A 19,606-nucleotide genomic window follows, 5' to 3' on the forward strand; every position below is an offset into this window, starting at 1 on the left:
TATGGGTCTATTTGTGTTTATGCTTTTTGGAGTTTATTGAATATCTTGAATGTGTATATTCATGTCTTTAGTTAAATTTGGAAAGTTTTCAGTTAGTATTTCTTTGAATATTCTCTCTGCTTTTTTGGACTCCCACAATGAATATATTGGTATGCTTAATGGTGTCCCACAGATTCCTCAAGCTCTGTTTACTTTTCTTCATTCTTTTTTCTGCCTCTCAGACTGAAGAGTATCAATTGTCTTTCCTTCAAGTTCACTGATTCTTTCCTTTACCATCTTCCACTTGTTGAACCCCTCTAGGGAGTTTTAAATTTCTTCAACCATGGTCTTTGGCTCTGTTTTGTTCCTTTTTGTAATTTCTATTGCTATTGATACTTATGTTTTCTGTCATTATCCTGATTTCCATTAGGTCTTTGTCCATTTTTCCTTTAGCTGTTTGAGCATATATGGGCCTAACATTTTTTAAAAGTCTTTGTCTGTGACATCCTTGTCTGATATGTCCCATCATCCTTCTCGTTGATGGTTCCTAATGCTTCAGTCTTCTCCTTTGTCTGGTCCACCACTTCCTTTTTCTTTGGATGTTTTATGATACTTTTGTGAAACCTGGACGTTTTGATATTTTAGTGTGTTGTCACTGGAATTTATACTCTGCAGTATCTGTTCCTCAAGCTTGTATCCAGCTTTACTTGAATGCCTCACCTCCCAAGAAAAGGAAGGGAAAAAATGAAATACTTTTCCTAGTCTTTGCAGATTGATCAAAGGGAATGTTTTCCCTTGGGACTTTTCCCTTATCCATTCTACTAATGCATGTGTGGCTCTAGTAATTCCCATCTATATATGGGTATGACTGTCCCTTCTTTATTAAGAAACAGTGTCTTTACAGTCCTAGATACTGCCCTGTATATTCCGTATGTTCTGTAGCCAGTAATCCATTACCCCAAGCAAACTGACTGCTCTCCCACCGTGTTCTGAAAGACACTTCTGTAAGCTGCCTTCTACATGCACAATAACTTCTCAAACTGCAGGCTTTGCATGAGTGTCCTGGTTTTGTACCTCAGGCTGCCACAGGAAAGATGGGGCCAGACATATGTGCTGCCAGTATGTACACAAGGGTTACTATACTCCCTTCAGAACTGGGACCAGGGACCCACACTCGGAGTGGGGCTAGCTCTTGTCTGAGCTGGAAAGGGATCATCTGAAGCACCACAAGTGCCAGCTGTCTTTAAGTTGCCTTTTTCTTGATTTGGCTCTTGTTCTGTTACCTTTGGAGGTTTTTTTTTTTTTTTAACTTTGTTTCTTTTTTTTTTTTTTAAGATACTGTACTATTTAGTTTTCTTTTTTCCCTCCACCTTCTACTCCTGGGTCCCCTATACTGACCTTTTCCTAAACTTTGGGTCTTTTGAGGGCTCAGGGTTACATTCTTAATCCTTTTCTATCTGTACCATTTCCCTAGGGTATCTTGTTTCATAGACACACTGGCCACACAGGCTGTTATGTTTCATCCTCAAGACTTTTTACTAGCTAATTTCCCTTAATTAGAAAGCCCTTTTCCTGAGATTCTTCTTGTAATAGATTTCTACTCAGATATTACTACTTCAGAGGCCTTCCCTGATCCCATCCTACTATGATAGCTTCACATGCCATAATCATCATCTTCATCTTCTCCAGTCACTCTCCTCTTAACCACTGGGTGTTCTTTATAGCATTTCTGCTAACTGGATTTTAAATTACTTGTTTGCTTGTTTATTATATATGATTATCTGTGTAAAAGAATATTGGATATAGGGGAGTCTCATTCTGAATGAATGCACTTACTTGTAATATAGCAAGTGCGTTTTTAGAAAATTACAACTTAAAAAAGCTAGTAATATTCCACACACTTTTCTAGCAAGTCCTTATTGAGTCACAAAATTTGGTAGAGATGTAAAATGTCCCTGAATCTAAACTGTAGTGCTCAACTTTTTTTTTTTAATATAAATACAACTTTGTCCTGATTCAGTTTAGAATCAAGTAGATTGAAATTAACTTGTCAGTTTATGTATTTATTTATTGTGAAAAAATGACATATATTCAAAAAAGCAATAAATTTCAGAGCACATCACACGATTAGTTGTAGAACAGATTTCAGAGTTTGGTATTGGTTACAATTCCACAATTTTAGGTTTTTACTTCTAGCTGTCTTAAGATATTGGAGGCTAAAAGAAATAATATAATGATGCAACAATCATCATACTCGATTGTTTAATCTTATCTTCTCTAACTCCATGTTTTCCTTTAATCTTTCTCCCAATCTTTAGGGGTATTTGGGCTATGCCCATTCTAACTTTTTGCTGTTAGAAGGGGCTGTCGATAATATGCAATAGGGGGATGGAACTCTTTGATGTTCTGGAGAGGCTGGCCCCCTGGGTTTCAGGACGTATCTGGCCTAGGAACCGAACTGGAGGTTGTGGGTTTCTGGAAAGTTACCCTAGTGCATGGAACCTTTCTAGAATCTCAGATAAAGCCATAGGTGTCTTTAGGTTGGCGGGAATTGTTTTGGTTGAGATTTGGCAAACCATCATTAAGTAGCAATATATAGTTGAAGCTTGAGTAAGAGTAGTCCTTTGATTCTGTTTGAAATCTCTGTGCCACTGATACCTAATTTGTTACACTTCTTTTCCACCTTTTAGTCAGGAAGGCAGTGTTGATCCCACAGTATCAGGGCAAGGCTCAACCCTGGGTATCATACCCCACTTTGCCAGGGAGATATTCACCCCTGGATGTCTTGTCTCTTGTAGGGAAGTGGGTAATGATTTTACTTGCAAACTTGGTCTTAGAGAGGGAAAGGCCACTTATTATCTGTTCAACGTACTCTGGGATATATCCGGCCATTACATTAAGATGTACAGAATTAACAATCCTCATTCCCATTCTGGGTGCATTGTGTTTGGGTTGTTTAAATGATTTATCCATACAGATTGGGTAGATTATGTGCCACAGAAAATTTAGGTTCTAGACCAAATAAACCTTTCTTCTTTTGGTCTAACAGAGTAGGTGAAGTTCTAAAATACAGACAATATCTTCCTTACCCCTATCTTCTCATGTACCTTAGTCAATTATATGGCATTCTTAAAAAGGCAAAACTGCAGGGACAGAAATCAGATCAGTGGTTGCCAGGGTTCTATAGGGAGAGATTTGACTACATTAATATAGACAGTGTTCTAGCCCATAAAACAAGTTTCAATAAATTTAAAAGTATTGAAATCAGACTGAGTTGTTCTGACCGTAATAGAATTAAATTAGAAATGAATTATAGAACGATTGTATTGGAAAGTTCCCACATATTTGGAAATTAAACCGCACACTTCTAAATAACTCATGATAAAGTAAAAAACTGCAAATGGAATTAGAAAATATTTTGACCTGAAGGGTAATGAAAATAGCATATCATAGGTTTAGAATGCAGCTAAATCAATGCTTGGAGGAGAATTTATAATTTTTATATGCCCAATTTAGGTTAAAAATATTTGTATGCATTTATATAATTTAAAAACTAAGAAAGTAATCTAGTAAAAAATTTAGAAAGCAAATTCCAAAATAAATAAAAGAGGGTGACCTCATCAAGCTGCAGAAAATCTCTCTCTCCTTGGAAATTCAGCATTTAAAAATAATACTGAATTATTCAGAAATCTGGAGGAGGATATGGACTGGAAAGGGCCCCTACAAATCCCAAATTGAAGAATATCATGTAGGAAATTTCCATCTCAGACTGATCACAGTCCTCTCCCCTCCCCTTTACTTTATCTCTCAGTACGGGATGGGCAGAGAAACAGCAGCAGAGACCCCTCCCAACAGAGGCACAGAATACATACTTTTTCACAGCAAGGGGATAGCCCTCACCTTTTGGAGACCTGGGGGACCAGGGAGAACATTTCAAGGCCCAGGTCAAGAGAGACAGAGGTCTGAGAATATATGGACAGAAGTTTTGTTTCCAGCCCTGGGTCTTAAAGTCCTCTCACCACCCCTGTGAGAAACGGCAGAGAGTCCTGATCCCTGCCTAAGGGAAGGCTAAAGACTAGACCGCTGAGGGTGTACTCTGCCACAAATAAAGTCGGGAACACTGACCAATATTGAGCCAGATTTTGGCCGGCAACAGGAAACCTGCATTTTTTAGCCAGACCTGGAGAGATGGAACCAGTGCTCTGAGCGTGATTAAGTTATTGAACATAACCATCCACTGGTCAGAACAGAAAGTGCAAGAGAATTGAAGGGCTTTTTCAGGGACAACCCAGAGAATTATTTCAGGCTGACTAGAGTGAGGCTTGATTTCCTGCATAGAAACCTGCTCCAGTTTTGGCTGAGAAACATATATGACCCAATTGTTTAGCAGTACCCTAAAACAAACCCAGGTCTTGCAGGACATTGAAAAACAGAGCATCACTGAGAGACAGCACACTTTGTGTTATCCATTAACTGAAACATTGCTGTGGTGCCCAATTCCTACTCCCATCCCTGAGACAGGCGACTGTAGGTACCTGGTTTTGTGGGGAAACTGGAGGGGCAGAACAAATGTGACAACTGGCTGGTGAGAGAGATGAACAGATAGAGAAGATCCATCCTACAGGAAAACCCTAGGTAAAAGAGGTAAAACAACCTGTAGAATAAACTAAGCAAGAAAATCAGGTGCCTTGACACCAGCAGAAAATTACAACTCATACCAGGAAGAACCACGATATGCCCCAAGCAAAAGAACAGACTAACACCTCAGCTAAGACAACAGGAATTGAAACAACTAATTAATGATGATGTTAAAAAATAAAAATAAAAAAAGAAGGAAGAAAGATAAGGGAATTCAGTGAAATAAGAAAATTAGACCCTAAAAGCTGTGGGTTTTGTTTTGTTTAGCATATGAAAATTGAAGCTAGATAGTTCAAGAAGAGACAAATTACCAATATTGGAATGAAAACAGGGAGCATCGTTACAGATAATATATTCAAAGGATAGTAAGGGGAAAGGACTTCAAGGTCTTATCATCTCAGTAGATTTAACAAAACATTGAACAAAATCCAATGCCAATTTATGGTAAAAACTTAGGAATTAAAGGGATCTTCCTTAGTCTGATACAGACCATCTACTAGAAAAAAAATCTGCAGCTAACATCAAACTTAAAACTGAATGGATGTGTTCCCACAAACTCATGAACAAAGCGAGAATATACACTCTCACCACTTCTATTCAGCATTATTCTGGTGGTCCTAGCCAGTGCTATAAGCCAAGGAAAATATGTAAAAGTTATATATGTTGGGAGGTAATAAATAGAACAGTCCTTATTTTGTGGTTATAATCATGTACATAGAAAATCCTAAGGGGTACACAATAAAAATTACTAAAAGCAATAAGTAAATTTAGCAAGGTTGCAGGATATAAAATCAATAAAAAATATTTAATTGTTCTTTTGTGTCCTAGCAACAAAAAAATGAAATTTTTAGAAATGCCATTTAAAACAGCACCAAATAACATAAGTTACTTATGGGGGTAAATTTAACAGAATATAGGCTGGAACTATTCACAGAAAACTATAAAGCGTAGATGAGAGTAATTAAAGAAGAACTAAATAGACATCATAATTATGAATTGAAAGATTCAATATTATTAAATGGCAGTTTTCCTGAAATTGGTCTTCAACGTAGTCCCCGTTAAGAGTCCAACAGGTTTTTTTAAAAATATTTTTATTGATAAACAACATACAAACAGTCATTCTTAATAGACAACATTCCGTACGTGATGTACAATCACTGGCTCACAATATCATCACACAGTTGTATATTCATCACCATGATCATTTCTTAGAACATATGCATTACTCCAGAAAAAGAAATAAAAAAACTCATCCCTCCCTCTCATTGACCACTAGTATTTCCATCTACCCAATATATTTCAACCTTTGTTCCCCCTATTCTTTGTGTATGTATTTTTTTGTCCATAATTTTTACTCATCTGTCCATACCCTAGATGAAGGGAGCATCAGACACAAGGTTTTCACAATCACATAGGTACATTGTAAATGTTATAGCTACATACAATCATCTTCAAGAAACATGGCTACTGGAACAGCTCTCTAGTTTCAGGTACTTCCCATTAGCCACTCAAATACACTGTAAACTGGAAAGGGATATCTATATAATGCGTAAGAATAACTTCCAGGATAACCTCTCAACTGTTTGTAATCTCTCAGCCACTAACACTTTATTTTTTCTCATTTCTTCCTTCCCCCTTTTGGTCAAGAAGGTTTTCTCAACCCTTGATGCCGGTCCCAGCTCATCCCACATTGCCAGGGAGATTTACACCCCTGGGAGTCATGTCCCACATGGTGGGGTGGGGGGAGTGGGTTCGCTTGCTCTTCGGCTTAGAGAAAGAGGCCACATCTAAGCAACAAAAGAGGTTTTCTGGGGGGTGACTCGTAGACCTAATTTTAAGTAGGCTTAGCCTATCCTTTGCAGGAATAAGTTTCATAGGGGTGAACCCCAAGATCTGGGACTCAGCCCATAGATTTGGTTGTCCCCACTGTTTGCAAGAATATCGGAAATTCTCCAAATGGGAACATTAACTCTCCTTCTTTCTCCTCATTCACCTAAAGTGACCCTGCAAGGACTTCTTTACTCATGTCCACATCGCTCTGAGATTTATAGGGGCATCAGATAACCTGAACAAACCAACAAAATCTCATGGCCTGTTCAGGATTCCTTTTACTGACCATACAAGTTAAATTAGGAAATACACTACCCAAAATACAAAAATTGAACTAAATAAATGTCTCTCCCTTTAGTCTCACACAGAAGTTGAAGTTTTAAGATATGGACAATATCATCCTTTACCCAGTCTTCTGATATATTTAGTCCTATCCAGATCAGCTTCATTCATATCTCTGCTCAACGTATGATCACTTTTTGAACTTTTTTTTTTTTTTTATAAAACCATTCTTGTATGGGGTACAGTTGACTGTCATAGTTTCAGAGCTCTGACTCTGAGTCTCATGTGTCACATAAGTATCTGAAGTTTCTGGGAAAGATCAGGTTATATACAAACAGCTCAGTATAAAGTTTAGAATTAACAATACAGTTTGTTTTTTAAGATAAAGATTGACAGGCTGATACTGGAAATTTATCTGGAAATAAAAGATCTAGAATAGCCAAAGCAGTTTTGGTAATTTGAAGATGCGAAATTAATCTTTTTAATATATGGTGCTGAAGCAAGTGGATATTCATGGGGACAAAAATGGCCCTTAACCTCACATAAAAATGAACTTAAAATTGTCATAATCTAAATATAAAAGTTAAAACTAAAACATTTAGAAGAAGATATAGGCAAAATTTTCACAACTTTGGGGTAGACAGAAATTTCTTGGATAGGCTATTACAAGCACAAATTATAAAAGAAAATAGACCAAACTGCTGGACTTTGAAAGACATATTTAAGAAAATGAAAAGCTGCCATGGGAAAAATTATTCGTTTTATATATATATCTGACAAAGAACTTAGATATCTGGACTACATACATAAACAAATGTTACTCCTCAATAATAAGATGACAAGCAGATGAAGAATGTGAGTAGTCATTTCACCAAAAAAAAATATAGATAGCAAGTAAGCTCATGAAAAGATATTCAGTATTTTTAGTCACCAGAGAAATGTACATTTACAGTAAGATTTTGCTACACATCCAAAATTTTAAAAGACTGGAAATACCAAGTGTCAAAGATGGTATAGAGCAGCTAGAATCCTCAGTACATTGTGGATGAGATTATTTAACCTTATTAACCTTTGGAAAACAATTCGATAGTTTCCTTATAAATGAAACAACCATATGACTTGGCACTTCCATCCAAAAGAAATTAAAATGTACATTTACATGAAGACTTAGATGTGAATGTTCATAGCAGTTTTATTCATAATAATGAAAAAATTTGAAGCATTATACATGTCCATTGATAGGTAAATGGATATTCATATAATAAAATAGTATCTATTAATAAGTGGAGCAAACATCTGATGTACACAGTTACCTCAAAATCATTGCACTGAACAGAAAAAGCCAGATACAGAAGAGAATGATATATATATCCTGTTTAAATGAAATTATAGGAAGCAAAACTAGTGCTAAAGCAGATCAGTGGTTGCTTGGAGCAAGGTGTGGGGACATACACAGGGGCATCAGTTGTCCAAACTCTTTGTACTTCACATATAAAATGTGTACATTATGTTTTATGTAAAAAATCATTTAATGAACTTTTAAATGTCCATTCTGTGAATTTACTGTGAAAATTTAGCAATTTTATGTAATTTTATTTTTGCAGTTTGTCATCTGCAAACTAGGTTTTTGTCACCAGCTGAGCTGTAGGTGAAAACTGAGTCTTTTTAATTTTGGTTCATTTATATTTTAGCCCTTCATGTGCTCTGTTTGGTTTGACTGTTTTTGAATATTTGCTGGCAGGGATTTTAGTCATTGTAGCCATTGTTTTATATCATAGTAATTTGAAAGTTAAATTGTTGAAGCAGCCTCCCTGGTGACCTTCGCACTCCCCACTGTGGATTTTAGATAGACTTTTCTAGATTGAAAGAGCTGCTTCCTTTTCAGCTGATTTTTAGGAATTTCTTTGTTGATATCATCAGAAACATTGTTTCCATCCTTTTTTTTTTTTAGCATGGGCAGACACCGGAATCGAACCCAGGTCTCCCACATGGCAAGCAAAAACTCTGCCTGCTGAGCCACCAGCCATCTTCTTTTTGTTTCTTTGGCCCTCTGTTTTTTTCCATGTAGCTGCACCAGTTTTCTCAGGGCTCAGGCGCTAACGTTTTGAATCTTTATGGCCTTTTCTGCCTCTTTTAGGTATTCTATCTGGCAGCTGCTACCGAAACACTAACACTTCAATTTTTAAAAAAAATATCTTCAGGTCTCTAAATTCGCCTCTGAGATTGAGTCATACTTCTGATTTAAGTCAACAAATAATGAGTGAGCAGTAATGTCTGGACAATAACTAGTACATGCTCAGTAAATACTATGTGGCTAGATTTATTCTAGTCTTAGTTTAGGAAATTATCTAGATGTATTTTTTTGTTCTAATTTTTAATGTATATATTCTGTCAGAAGGATTTCTGACATTTTGGGTGGGTGTTCCCAATACAGAGTTGTCATACATATCTGCATATTGTCATACATATCTGTGTGTTTGTCTTAATGTTTCAGCATCCACCTCCAGATCGACAGGCAGTACCTGGAAGACCAGGTCCTTTTCCCGCCAAGCAGCAAGTACCTGATGAAGATGAAATCTGGAAGCAAAGACGAAGACAGCAATCAGAAGTTTCTGCAGCAGTGGAACGTGCTCGTAAACGACGTGAAGAGGAAGAACGAAGAATGGAAGAACAAAGAAAGGCAGCATGTGCAGAGAAACTGAAACGATTGGATGAGAAGCTTGGCATTGTGGAAAAACAACCATCTCCAGAGGAAATTAGGGAAAGGGAGCGTGAAAAAGAACGAGAGCGTGAGAAAGAACTTGAGAAAGAGCAAGAACGGGAAAGGGAGAAGGAGAGGGAAAGAGAAAAGGAAAGACAACAGGAAAAGGAAAAAGAGCTGGAAAGGGAGCAGGAAAAACAAAGACTAATGGAAAAGGAAAGAAAGCAGGAAAAAGAAAAAGAACTAGAACAGCAACAGGAAAAGGAAAAAGAACTACAAAAAATGAGAGAACATGAGAAGGAATTGGAGCTAGAGCAGGAAAGGGAAAAAGTAGAGGAAAAAGTCGAATCCAAAGAACCTACTTTAGAGCCTGTGGTAGAAAAACAAGAAAGTGAAAACAACTCTAATAAAGGTATGGTAGGTTGTTGTTCTTTTATACAGGCTTGAGCCATGATTTTCTTATTTTATATTAAAGAAAAAAGTGTTGAAGGAGAAAAATGATGGTGGGATTATTTCTTAGTGGAAAAAAAATGAATAAACACCCCTGAAATGTTTCTCAGAGCTACTAGATGAATTTTAATGCAGTTTGGTCTGCAAAGTTGTATTGACTTCACAGTCACATGTTGTGATTCTTCCCCTACTTTTTTCTCATTCCAGACCTGCAACTAAATAAAATCTCATTTGTTCACGTGCATTACTATATATAAAAATTAACTGAAAGAGGATTTATTGTCATAGTTAAATGACTGTACCCACTTTGTAATATCAGATATGTTTTCCTACCGGTTAAACTGACAGTTTTCCATAGTGTAGTTTGTGCTTTTCAGTTTATAATTTCCATGTACTTTTTTGTCTTTCTAGATGTAATCAGTTTGGGGAGGCAGGGATTTCTTTCCCACATTGGCTCATATAGACTTTAATTATTGGAATTAAAATATAGTGTAAAACCTTGCCATTAACTTTTAGTAAAATGCAATCTTAATGAACAGCTTGAATTAACAAGGACTTAAAATAGAAATACTATTTTATTTCAGGATATTTTCTGATAAAGAAATAAATCCCTAAATCTGCCAAGCCCTGCTGTGTAAAATTGTTATTTGCTATTTAAGAATTTGTTGTCAGTTTTTTATACCTTCAAACTTCACTCTAGTTATAACTAGGAAAGATATGAGTGGTTTTCCTTAGACTTCTTTAGGTAAGGCCTATTGGATCATTTATTTATTTAAGATTTCATGAATCTTCTTCATATTAATCCATCTAGATATACTTTTGATTCTAATATTGGGTTCTTATTACATATCATAAACATTTAAATACATTGCTTATAAAACCAGTGAAAATAAATTGCCCACAACAGAAATGGAAAATATTTATCATAAAGAATGCTAAAAGAAATCAACCTTAGTTAATCTGGTTGACTAACCCATAGTAAGAAAGGGCTGTGGATTTATTAAAAGCAAGGAAATTCATATTTTAGCTGCAACTGAATAGACGTTGTAGTTGTTAATTTTAACTTTCAGTGGTCACTGCATCTATGCATTAATTACTTTAAAAAAAAATCTCTATGTAGTAGATTATTGGTTTTTAAAAATCCTTGTGTTATTTTTATTTCGTCCACATTTTATATGTTCTCTCATGGCAGTTTTAGCCTAATTTAGCAGTGAAATAAACCTATTTGATTTTTAAACATTATCCCTACCTGGCTCTCCATTTTTCCCTCCAATATTTTATTTCTCCCTTTACAACATTCTTAATATTGCATATAATACAAGCAAAAATGTGATTCTTGACATCACTTTATATCAGCAAATAAACTTCCTTCAAAAATTCATCCCTAGTCATCTGAAAATAGAATTTAAAAGTTCTGCTTTGTGATTGTGACAAATATTGTAAAACAAATAGGGCTTTAGTTTTCTTTGGGATGATTATTTTGTTTTAAAATGTGTGAGTTATCTTTTTAGTGTCTCATACTTGATACTCTTTATATAGAATAATGATTAATATATTTGAAGATATCTAGTAGGTCACTATGTCAGACTTAAACTTACTATTGTTAGTTTTCTTTGTAAATAATAGGCCCTTGTTAGGAAAAAAATTGGGGGGGGCTCTATTTTAAGTACGTATATATATATATATATAGGTTGTGTTTTTATGAGTTCTGCTGAACCATGAGTAAATATTGGCAGTTGCACTGATATTTCCTGAAATAAATGAAAATAGAGTTTGAAGTGTTTTATTATCATTTTCTTTTTTATGGTGAGCCATTTGGACATGTGATCTTTATCTTAACTCAGCTTTAAGAAAATCTAAGGGTTTGGAAATCTGGTTTTACCTCATTGATGGCTACCAATATTAAAATACAAAACCGTTGGGTGGGCCACGGTGGCTCAGCAGGCAGGAGTGCTTGCCTGTGATGCCAGAGGACCTGGGTTCAATTCCCAGTGCCTGCCCATGTGAAAAATAAAAAAAAATACAAAACCGTGTTATATAGTGGTGAAGATGCCTTTTTCCAAATATATTATAGCAATCTAGTCATTCGTTCCAGTACAAAAATCATGTATTTTCAGAAAGTGTCATAGTTGAATACAATTGTCTTATACCTTTCCTTTGGGCAGAGGAGGAGCCAGTTTTCTCTAGACAAGATAGCAGTCGCAGTGAAAAAGAGCCAACACAAGTGGCTCATGAAACAGAACCAGAATCAGGATCTCAGCCACGGCCTGCTGTGTTATCTGGCTATTTCAAACAGTTTCAGAAGTCTTTACCTCCCCGATTTCAACGGCAACAGGTAAGAATAAAAGCATTTTCTCATATATGTGTGACTGGAAACGTTTATTGTTCGATAATCTAAGAAATTGATTTGACATAAAACCTGAAATACAAAAAGCACACAAATTTGTCCTGAGTTTTTTTTGCCTTTTTAGTACACTGTGTTGATAAGGGTTTTATCTTGACCTGTGTCATTCCATTTTTCTCCTGCCTTATTTATAGACAGCATCTTCCTTACTAGGGCATGGAGTATACTGTATAATGACTGAATAACTGTATGAATCACTAGTTACTTAAGGTAATTGTGGGGAAGAATGTCACAACTTATCCTTTATTCTTTTGTCTTACCACTCCTCACTGTTAAATGTCTTTTGAAGCCTTTTCCCTCAAGAATTCAAAAAAAGCCTACTATGTCCTGATATGAGTGATTGTATTACTTAGTCATTTGGAACTAAAGTATTAAGATGTAGAATCTTGTTTTTTTCAGGAACAGATGAAACAGCAGCAATGGCAGCAGCAACAGCAGCAAAGTGTACTTCCACAAACTGTTCCTTCACAACCGTCCAGTGGTGCTGTCCCACCTCCACCACATAGACCTCTTTACCAGCCTATGCAACCTCACCCTCAGCATTTGGCTTCTATGGGTTTTGATCCAAGGTGGCTCATGATGCAGTCATATATGGATCCCCGAATGATGTCAGGAAGACCTGCTATGGATATTCCACCCATTCATCCTGGTAAATTGAAATAGGCAGTGTCTCATGGCTCATTGGCAGTCTTGCAGGATTGAAGTTTATCATTTTTCACTTTTTTTTAAATTGATACATGTTCACATACCATGTAATCATCCAGTGTGTACAATCAGTGGCTGTGCATTTATCATCACAATCGGCTTTTTTTCTGTTCTGTGAAAAATAACATATATACAAAAAAGCAATAAATTTCAAAGCGTATCACAACAGTTTGTTGTAAAGCAGATTTCAGAGTTTAGTATGAGTTACAATTTCACAATTTTAGATTTTTACTTCTAGCTCCTCTAAGATACTGGAGACTAAAAGAAATATCAGTTTAATGATTTAGCAATCATACTCATTTGTTAAACCCTACCTTCTCTGTATAACTCTACCATCAACTTTGATCTTTCTCCCATTCTTTAGGGGGTATACCCATTCTAACTTTTTCATGTTGGAAGGTGTTATTGATAATGTGGGATGGGAGATGGAACTCTGTGATCTTCTGGAGAGGCTGGCTCCTCTGTATTTCAGGGCTTCTCTGGTCCAGGGACTCATCTGGAGGTTACCGTAGCGTATGGAGCCTTTGTAAAAACTTATATAACATCCTAGATGTTCTTTAGGATTGTCAGGAATGGTTTTGGTTGGGGGTTGGCAATTGATGGTAGGTAGTAATGTCTAACTGAAGCTTGCATAGGGGTGGCCTCCAAAGTAGCCTCTCTACTCAGCCACTGATACCTTGTTACACTTCTTTCCCCCCTTTTGGTCTGGATGGCATTGTTGATCCCATGGTGCCAGGGTCAGGCCTGTCCCTGGGAGTCATTTCCCACACTGCCAGAGAGATTCTCACCCCTGGATATCATGTCCCATGTAGGGGTGAGGGCAGTGATTTCACTTGCAGAGTTGCACTTAGAGTCCACATCTGAGCAACAAAAGAGGTCCCCCAGAAGTAGCTCTTAGGCTTACCTATAGGTAGGCTAAGCTTCTCCACTACATACACAAGCTTCACAAGAGCCAGGCTCAAGATCAAGAAGTTGATCTGTTAATTTTGGTGTCCCTAAAGTTTGAGACATTATCAGGGGTTTCACCAGTGGCAAAGTTTAATAGTTCCATATTTTTACTCCCATCCCTTTGTAAAGGACTTTGCCAATACTTTTTGATTATCTGCTTAGTATAATCTGGGATGTATCCAGACATTACATTAAGCTATATAGGATTAAAGGTGTTCATTCTTACTCTGGCCTAGGCCCTCATTCTTATTCTGGGCTCACTGTGTTTAGATTGTTTAAATGATCTATCCAGACAGGTTGAATTAGGTTATGTGCTGTGGGAAATTTGGATTCTGGACAAAATAAACCTTTTTTCCTTTGGTCTCAAAGAGTATATGAGGTTCTAGAATACAGACAATGTCTTCCTTACCCCTGTATTCTGAATTACTTTAATCCTGACCTCATCAGCTTCATTCTTATCTCTAAATACAAGGTTATACACATTTAAACAGTTTCTTGAACTCCAGAAAAAAGGTTACCACTCCGAACTAAATGTGACTACTATAAGAACTTACAGTTTAGACCCCTGTTTTCTTATAAGTATTTTCTAAATGAGACCATACAGTATTTGCTCTTTTGTTTCTGGCATATTTTGCCTCACCAAATGTCCCACAGGTTCATTCACAATGTTGCATGCCTCACAACTTCGTTCCTTTTTGTAGCAGCGCAATATTCACTATTGTGTGCCAATCTATTGCTCAGTCAGTGTATCCTTCAGACATCTCCAGTCATTGGGCATCATGTATAATGTCCAAAGTCGAGTTCATCAATACTCTGAATTTTAGATAATTTCATTGTTGCCAAGGGAAAGATAACCAATAAATACACACTCACCAGATAGAAAATCTAAACCTTCCCCCATTATTTACCTGCGGTGTTGCTGGTGTACTGTTGATGTTTTCCTGTTAAACATAGTCCGTAGCATGCAATAGCTAGATCCCAAACTTATACACTCTTTATACAAGATTCATACCTTTGCGGTAGTTCATGCAAGAACTTATTTGTATTTGTAGTGTTAATCAGTGGGACATATGGGTCCATATAGCCCCTTTCAATCATGTTCACTTCGATATGGTAATATTCTTTATAGACCCACTAGTGAACTGCCTTCACTTCTGTCTATTCCCTTACTTTTAAGTTCAGACCACATTAGCTAACCATTCACCCATCTCTGGAGTCCATGTATCTCTAGGACCCCTTTATTCTATATTATGAGCCTTTAATTTTCCCATTGCCATGTTCATAAAAGTTCATACAGTATCTATCTTTTTGTGTCTGACTTATTTCACTCAGCATTATGTCTTCACTCAGCATTATATATCACATTTTGATAATCCATTCATCTGTTGATGGGCACTTGGATTGTTTCCATCTTTTGGCAATTGTGAATAATGCTATTATGAACATCGGTGTGCAAATGTCTATTTGTGTCACTGCTTTCAGCTCTTCTGGGTGTATACCAAGTGGTGGTATTGCCAGGTCTTAGGGCAACTCAGTATTTAGTTGTCTGAGGAACCACCAGACTGTCTTGTCTGTACCATTATACGTTCTGAGCAGCAGTGCATAAGCGTCCCAATTTTTCCACATCCTCTCCAACAGCTGTAGTTTCCTATTTGTTTAATCGCAGCCATTCTCATAGCAGTATGAGGTAGTATCTCGTAGTTTTGGTCTGATTTCCCTTATAGCCAATGAAAATGAACATCTCTTCATGTGCTTTTTAACCATCTGTATAAGTGCTTCAGAAAAATGCCTATTCATGTCTTTAGCACATTTTATAATCCAGATTTTTTTTTGTTTTTGTATGATTTAGTTATGTATATAGGAGATGAAATCTTTATCTGATGTGTGACTTCCAAATATTTTTTCTCAGTGAGTTAGCTGCCTCTTCATCTTTTTGACGAAGTCTTTTGAGGCACAAAATGATTTGATTTTGAGGAATTCCAGTTTTTCTATTTTTTCTTTTGTTGCTTTGTGCTTTGAGTATGAAGTTGGGGAAGCTACTTCCTGTTGATTAGGTCTTAAAGATGTTTCCCTACATTTTCTTCTAGAAGCTTTATGGTACTGGTTCTTATATTTAGGTCTTTAATCCACTTTGAGTTAAGTTTTCTGTAGGGTGTAAGGTAAAGGTCCTCTTTCATTCTTTTGGCTATTGCTATCCAGTTTTCCCATGCCTGTTTTCTGAAAAGACTATTTTGTCCCTGTTCAGTAGATCTGGGGGCCTTGTCGAAGGTCATTTGACTGTAGATTTGGTGGTCTGTTTCTGCATTCTTGATTCGATTTCTCATTGGTCAATAGTTCTTTGTGCCAGTACCATGCTGTTTTAACCACTGTGGCTTTATAGTAAGTTTTAAAATCAGGAAGTGTTAATCCTCCCACCTTGTTCTTTTTTAAGATGCTTTTGGCTATTTGGGATCTCTTTCCCTTCCAGATGAATTTGGTAACTAGCTTTTCCAAGTCTTCAAAGTAGGTTGTTGAAATTTTAATTGGTACTGCGTTGACTCTGTAGATCAATTTGGGTAGAACTGACATCTTAACTACATTTAACCTTCTTATGCATGAGGAGGGAATGTCTTTCCACCTGTTTAGATCTTCTTTGATTTATTTTGGCAATGTTATGAAGTTTTCTGTGTGCAAGTCCTTTATATCCCTTGTTAAATTCATTCCTAGATATATGATTCTTTTAGTTGCTATTTTGAATAGAATTTTTTCCTTAATTGACTCTTCGGTTACGTCATTGCTTGTGTATAGAGAGATTCTGATTTTTGCTCATTAACTTTATGTCCCACCACCTTTGTTTATTAGCTCAAGTAACTTTGTTGTAGATTTCACAGGGTTTTCAAACTATAGTAGCATGTCATCGGCAAATAATGTCTTTTACTTCTTCCTTTCTAATTTGGATGCCTTTTATTTCTTTTTCCTGCCTGTTTGCTCTAGCTAGAACTTCTAGTACAATGTTAAATAATAGTGGTTCCTGATCTTAGAGGGAAAGCTTTCAGTCTCTCTTCATTGAGTGTAGTCCTGGCTGTGGGTTTGTCATATATGTCCTTTATCATATGGAGGAAGTTAACCTTTTATTCCTACTTTTTGAAGTGTTTTTATCAGAAAAGGATGTTGAATTTTGTTGAATGTTATTTCACCATCAATCGAAATGATCATGTGATTTTTCCCTTTTGATTTGTTAATGTGCTATATTACATTAATTGATTTTTCTTGTCTTGAACCATCCTTGCATTCCTGGTATAAACCCCACTTGGTTGTGGTGTATAATTCTTTTAACGTATTGTTGGATTCTATTTGCTAGTATTTTATTGAAAATTTTATTTCTCTCCTTCTGTTTGCTTTGGGGTTAGTTTGCTGTTCTTTCTCAAGTTCCTCCAAATAAGCAGTTAAGTCCTTGATTTTTGCTCTTTCTTCTTTTTTAATGTAGCATTTAGGACAATATATTTTCCTCCTCAGCACAGCCTTTCCACATCCCATAAGTTTGGATATGTTGTATTCTCATTTTCATTTGTCTCCAGATAGCTACTGATTTCTCTAGCAGTTTCTTCTTTGATGCTGGTTGTTTAAGAGTGCATTATTTAATTTCCATGTATTTGTGGAAATTCTTGTTCTTTGGTGGTTATTGATTTCCAGCTTCATTCCATTGTAATCAGAGAAAGTGCTTTGAATAACTTCAGTGTTTTTAAATTTTTAAAAACCTATTTCTATCCGGGCAAATGTTCCATGAGCACTAGAGAAGAATGTATACTGGTGTTTTGAGGCATAATGACCTATATTTGTCTGTTAGGTCTAATTCATTTATGAGATTGTTCTCTGTTTCCTTGTTGATCCTCTGTCTGGTTGTTCTATCTATAGAGGAGATGGGTATATTGAAGTCTCCTACTATTATCATTGAAATATCTCTCTCTCCCTTCAGTTTCCCCAGTATTTGTCTCATGTACTTTGGAGCCCCTTGACTGGGAGCATAAGCATTTATTATTGTTATTTCTTCTTTGCAAATTGTCCCTTTTATTAATATATGGTGTCCTTCTTTGTCTCTTATGATGTCTTTACATTAAAGTCGATTTTGTCTGATGTTAATATAGCTACTCCTGCTTTCTTTTGGTTACAGCTTGCGTAGAACCTCTTTTTCCATCCTTGTGTCCTTGTGTTTAAGATGAGTCTCTTGTAAGCAGCGTATAGCTGGATTATATTTCTTAACCATTCTTCCAATCTGTATCTTTTAATTGGTAAATTTAGTCCAAACATCTTATCCTTTGGATTTTATTTGTCAGATCTATATATTATTTCCCTCTTTCTCTTTTCATCCTTTAAATTACCCTTACTGGTACTCTTCAATTCTGTGCCTTACTCCAAACTTCCCTCTCCTGTCCATTTTTTCCTCTATTTTTAGCACAAGGTAGTCAAATGCTGGGCATCTGTACCAACTATATGGCAAAACCAAAATACTAGTTGTTTTCTATTCTGTATGCATTTCCTTATTAACAGTATGTATTTTTGGAACATTGTTTTTGTTTGTTAAGTGTTTTAGTGTTTGAATTTTGTCTCTATGTGTCAGATATTCTAGACTTTCTGTTTTCTCCATCATTTATCAGCCCACATGTGATTTTGTCTATAGATTAGCTAAGCTATGCACAAATGAACTAGCAGTCTAGAGTACTTCCTAGAATAAATTCAAATAAGGAGTTATCAAAATGATATGCAGGAAAATTTAGGGGTGATAAAAAGCTGATCAAGAATCAAATCTTCATTTTAAGTGGCATAATTCATAGATTGTTGATCAACTTAACTGAACTACATTAATGTAATTTGCTATCAGAAATATTTTCCCTGAAAATTTATCAGTGTTTGTTTATTTCTCATGTATCTGTTTATATGCATGGAGTCAAAATACCTGGCATCTGATTTTTATAGGCATATTTTACGGTAAAATAGGCTGTGCTTATGATGTTGCTAGTTTTGCTTCCTTCATTCTTAAATGAGATTTATTTAATAGCAATAAGAGAATCTCATTCTTAAGTAAACCCTGATTAATTTTTGTTTCTTCTGTTGAATTAATCAATTTTGATCAGAAAAAATATTTCTTTAGCTTAAGTATAGAGAATTCCAAACAGTAATTAATAATCTAGATTCTGCGTATGTCATGATTTTCTTTGATTTTTCATTGTTCTCATTTCATCTTTTATTCAACTTTTATTACAGGAATGATTCCTCCTAAACCAATTATGAGAAGAGAACAGATGGAAGGGTCACCAAACAGTTCTGAGACATTTGAACATATAGCTCGATCTGCAAGAGACCATGCACTTTCCCTTTCTGAACCTCGTATAATATGGGGGTCAGAGCCCTATCCTCATACTGAGCCTCAGCAAGCAACTACTCCCAAGACAACAGAAGAACCTGAGGATATAAGGTAATAAATTATTAAAATTTTTTTTCCTCCATTTCTGTGTTGAATGGGGCATATTTTACCTAATTCTGTGCACTGAATTAAATTTTGAAAATCAGTGTTAGGGGTTAAAACTTGGCAAGTCTTTACCACAGATTAGATGTGAAGAAATTTAAACATGCATACTATGCATTATGTAGTCTGGCTAAAGCGTTGATGTAATTCTTCCATAGTGAAAATT

The 19,606-nt window shown here is 36.0% G+C and overlaps 1 protein-coding gene across 11 annotated transcripts in view; it reads left to right on the forward strand.

The window, feature by feature from the left end:
* PRRC2C (proline rich coiled-coil 2C) overlaps window positions 1-19,606 on the forward strand; it is a 97,506-nt gene that overhangs the window by 39,931 nt on the left and 37,969 nt on the right. For all 11 annotated transcript variants that reach the window (XM_077156952.1, XM_077156953.1, XM_077156957.1 and 8 more), the window contains exons 12-15: window positions 9,224-9,842; window positions 12,046-12,215; window positions 12,684-12,933; window positions 19,179-19,389. In XM_077156952.1, the coding sequence (XP_077013067.1) occupies window positions 9,224-9,842; window positions 12,046-12,215; window positions 12,684-12,933; window positions 19,179-19,389 (1,250 nt within the window). The remainder of the gene's footprint in view (window positions 1-9,223; window positions 9,843-12,045; window positions 12,216-12,683; window positions 12,934-19,178; window positions 19,390-19,606) is intronic.

Source organism: Tamandua tetradactyla, chromosome 4, assembly GCF_023851605.1.
Source record: "Tamandua tetradactyla isolate mTamTet1 chromosome 4, mTamTet1.pri, whole genome shotgun sequence".
Classification (NCBI taxonomy): Eukaryota; Metazoa; Chordata; class Mammalia; order Pilosa; family Myrmecophagidae; genus Tamandua; species Tamandua tetradactyla.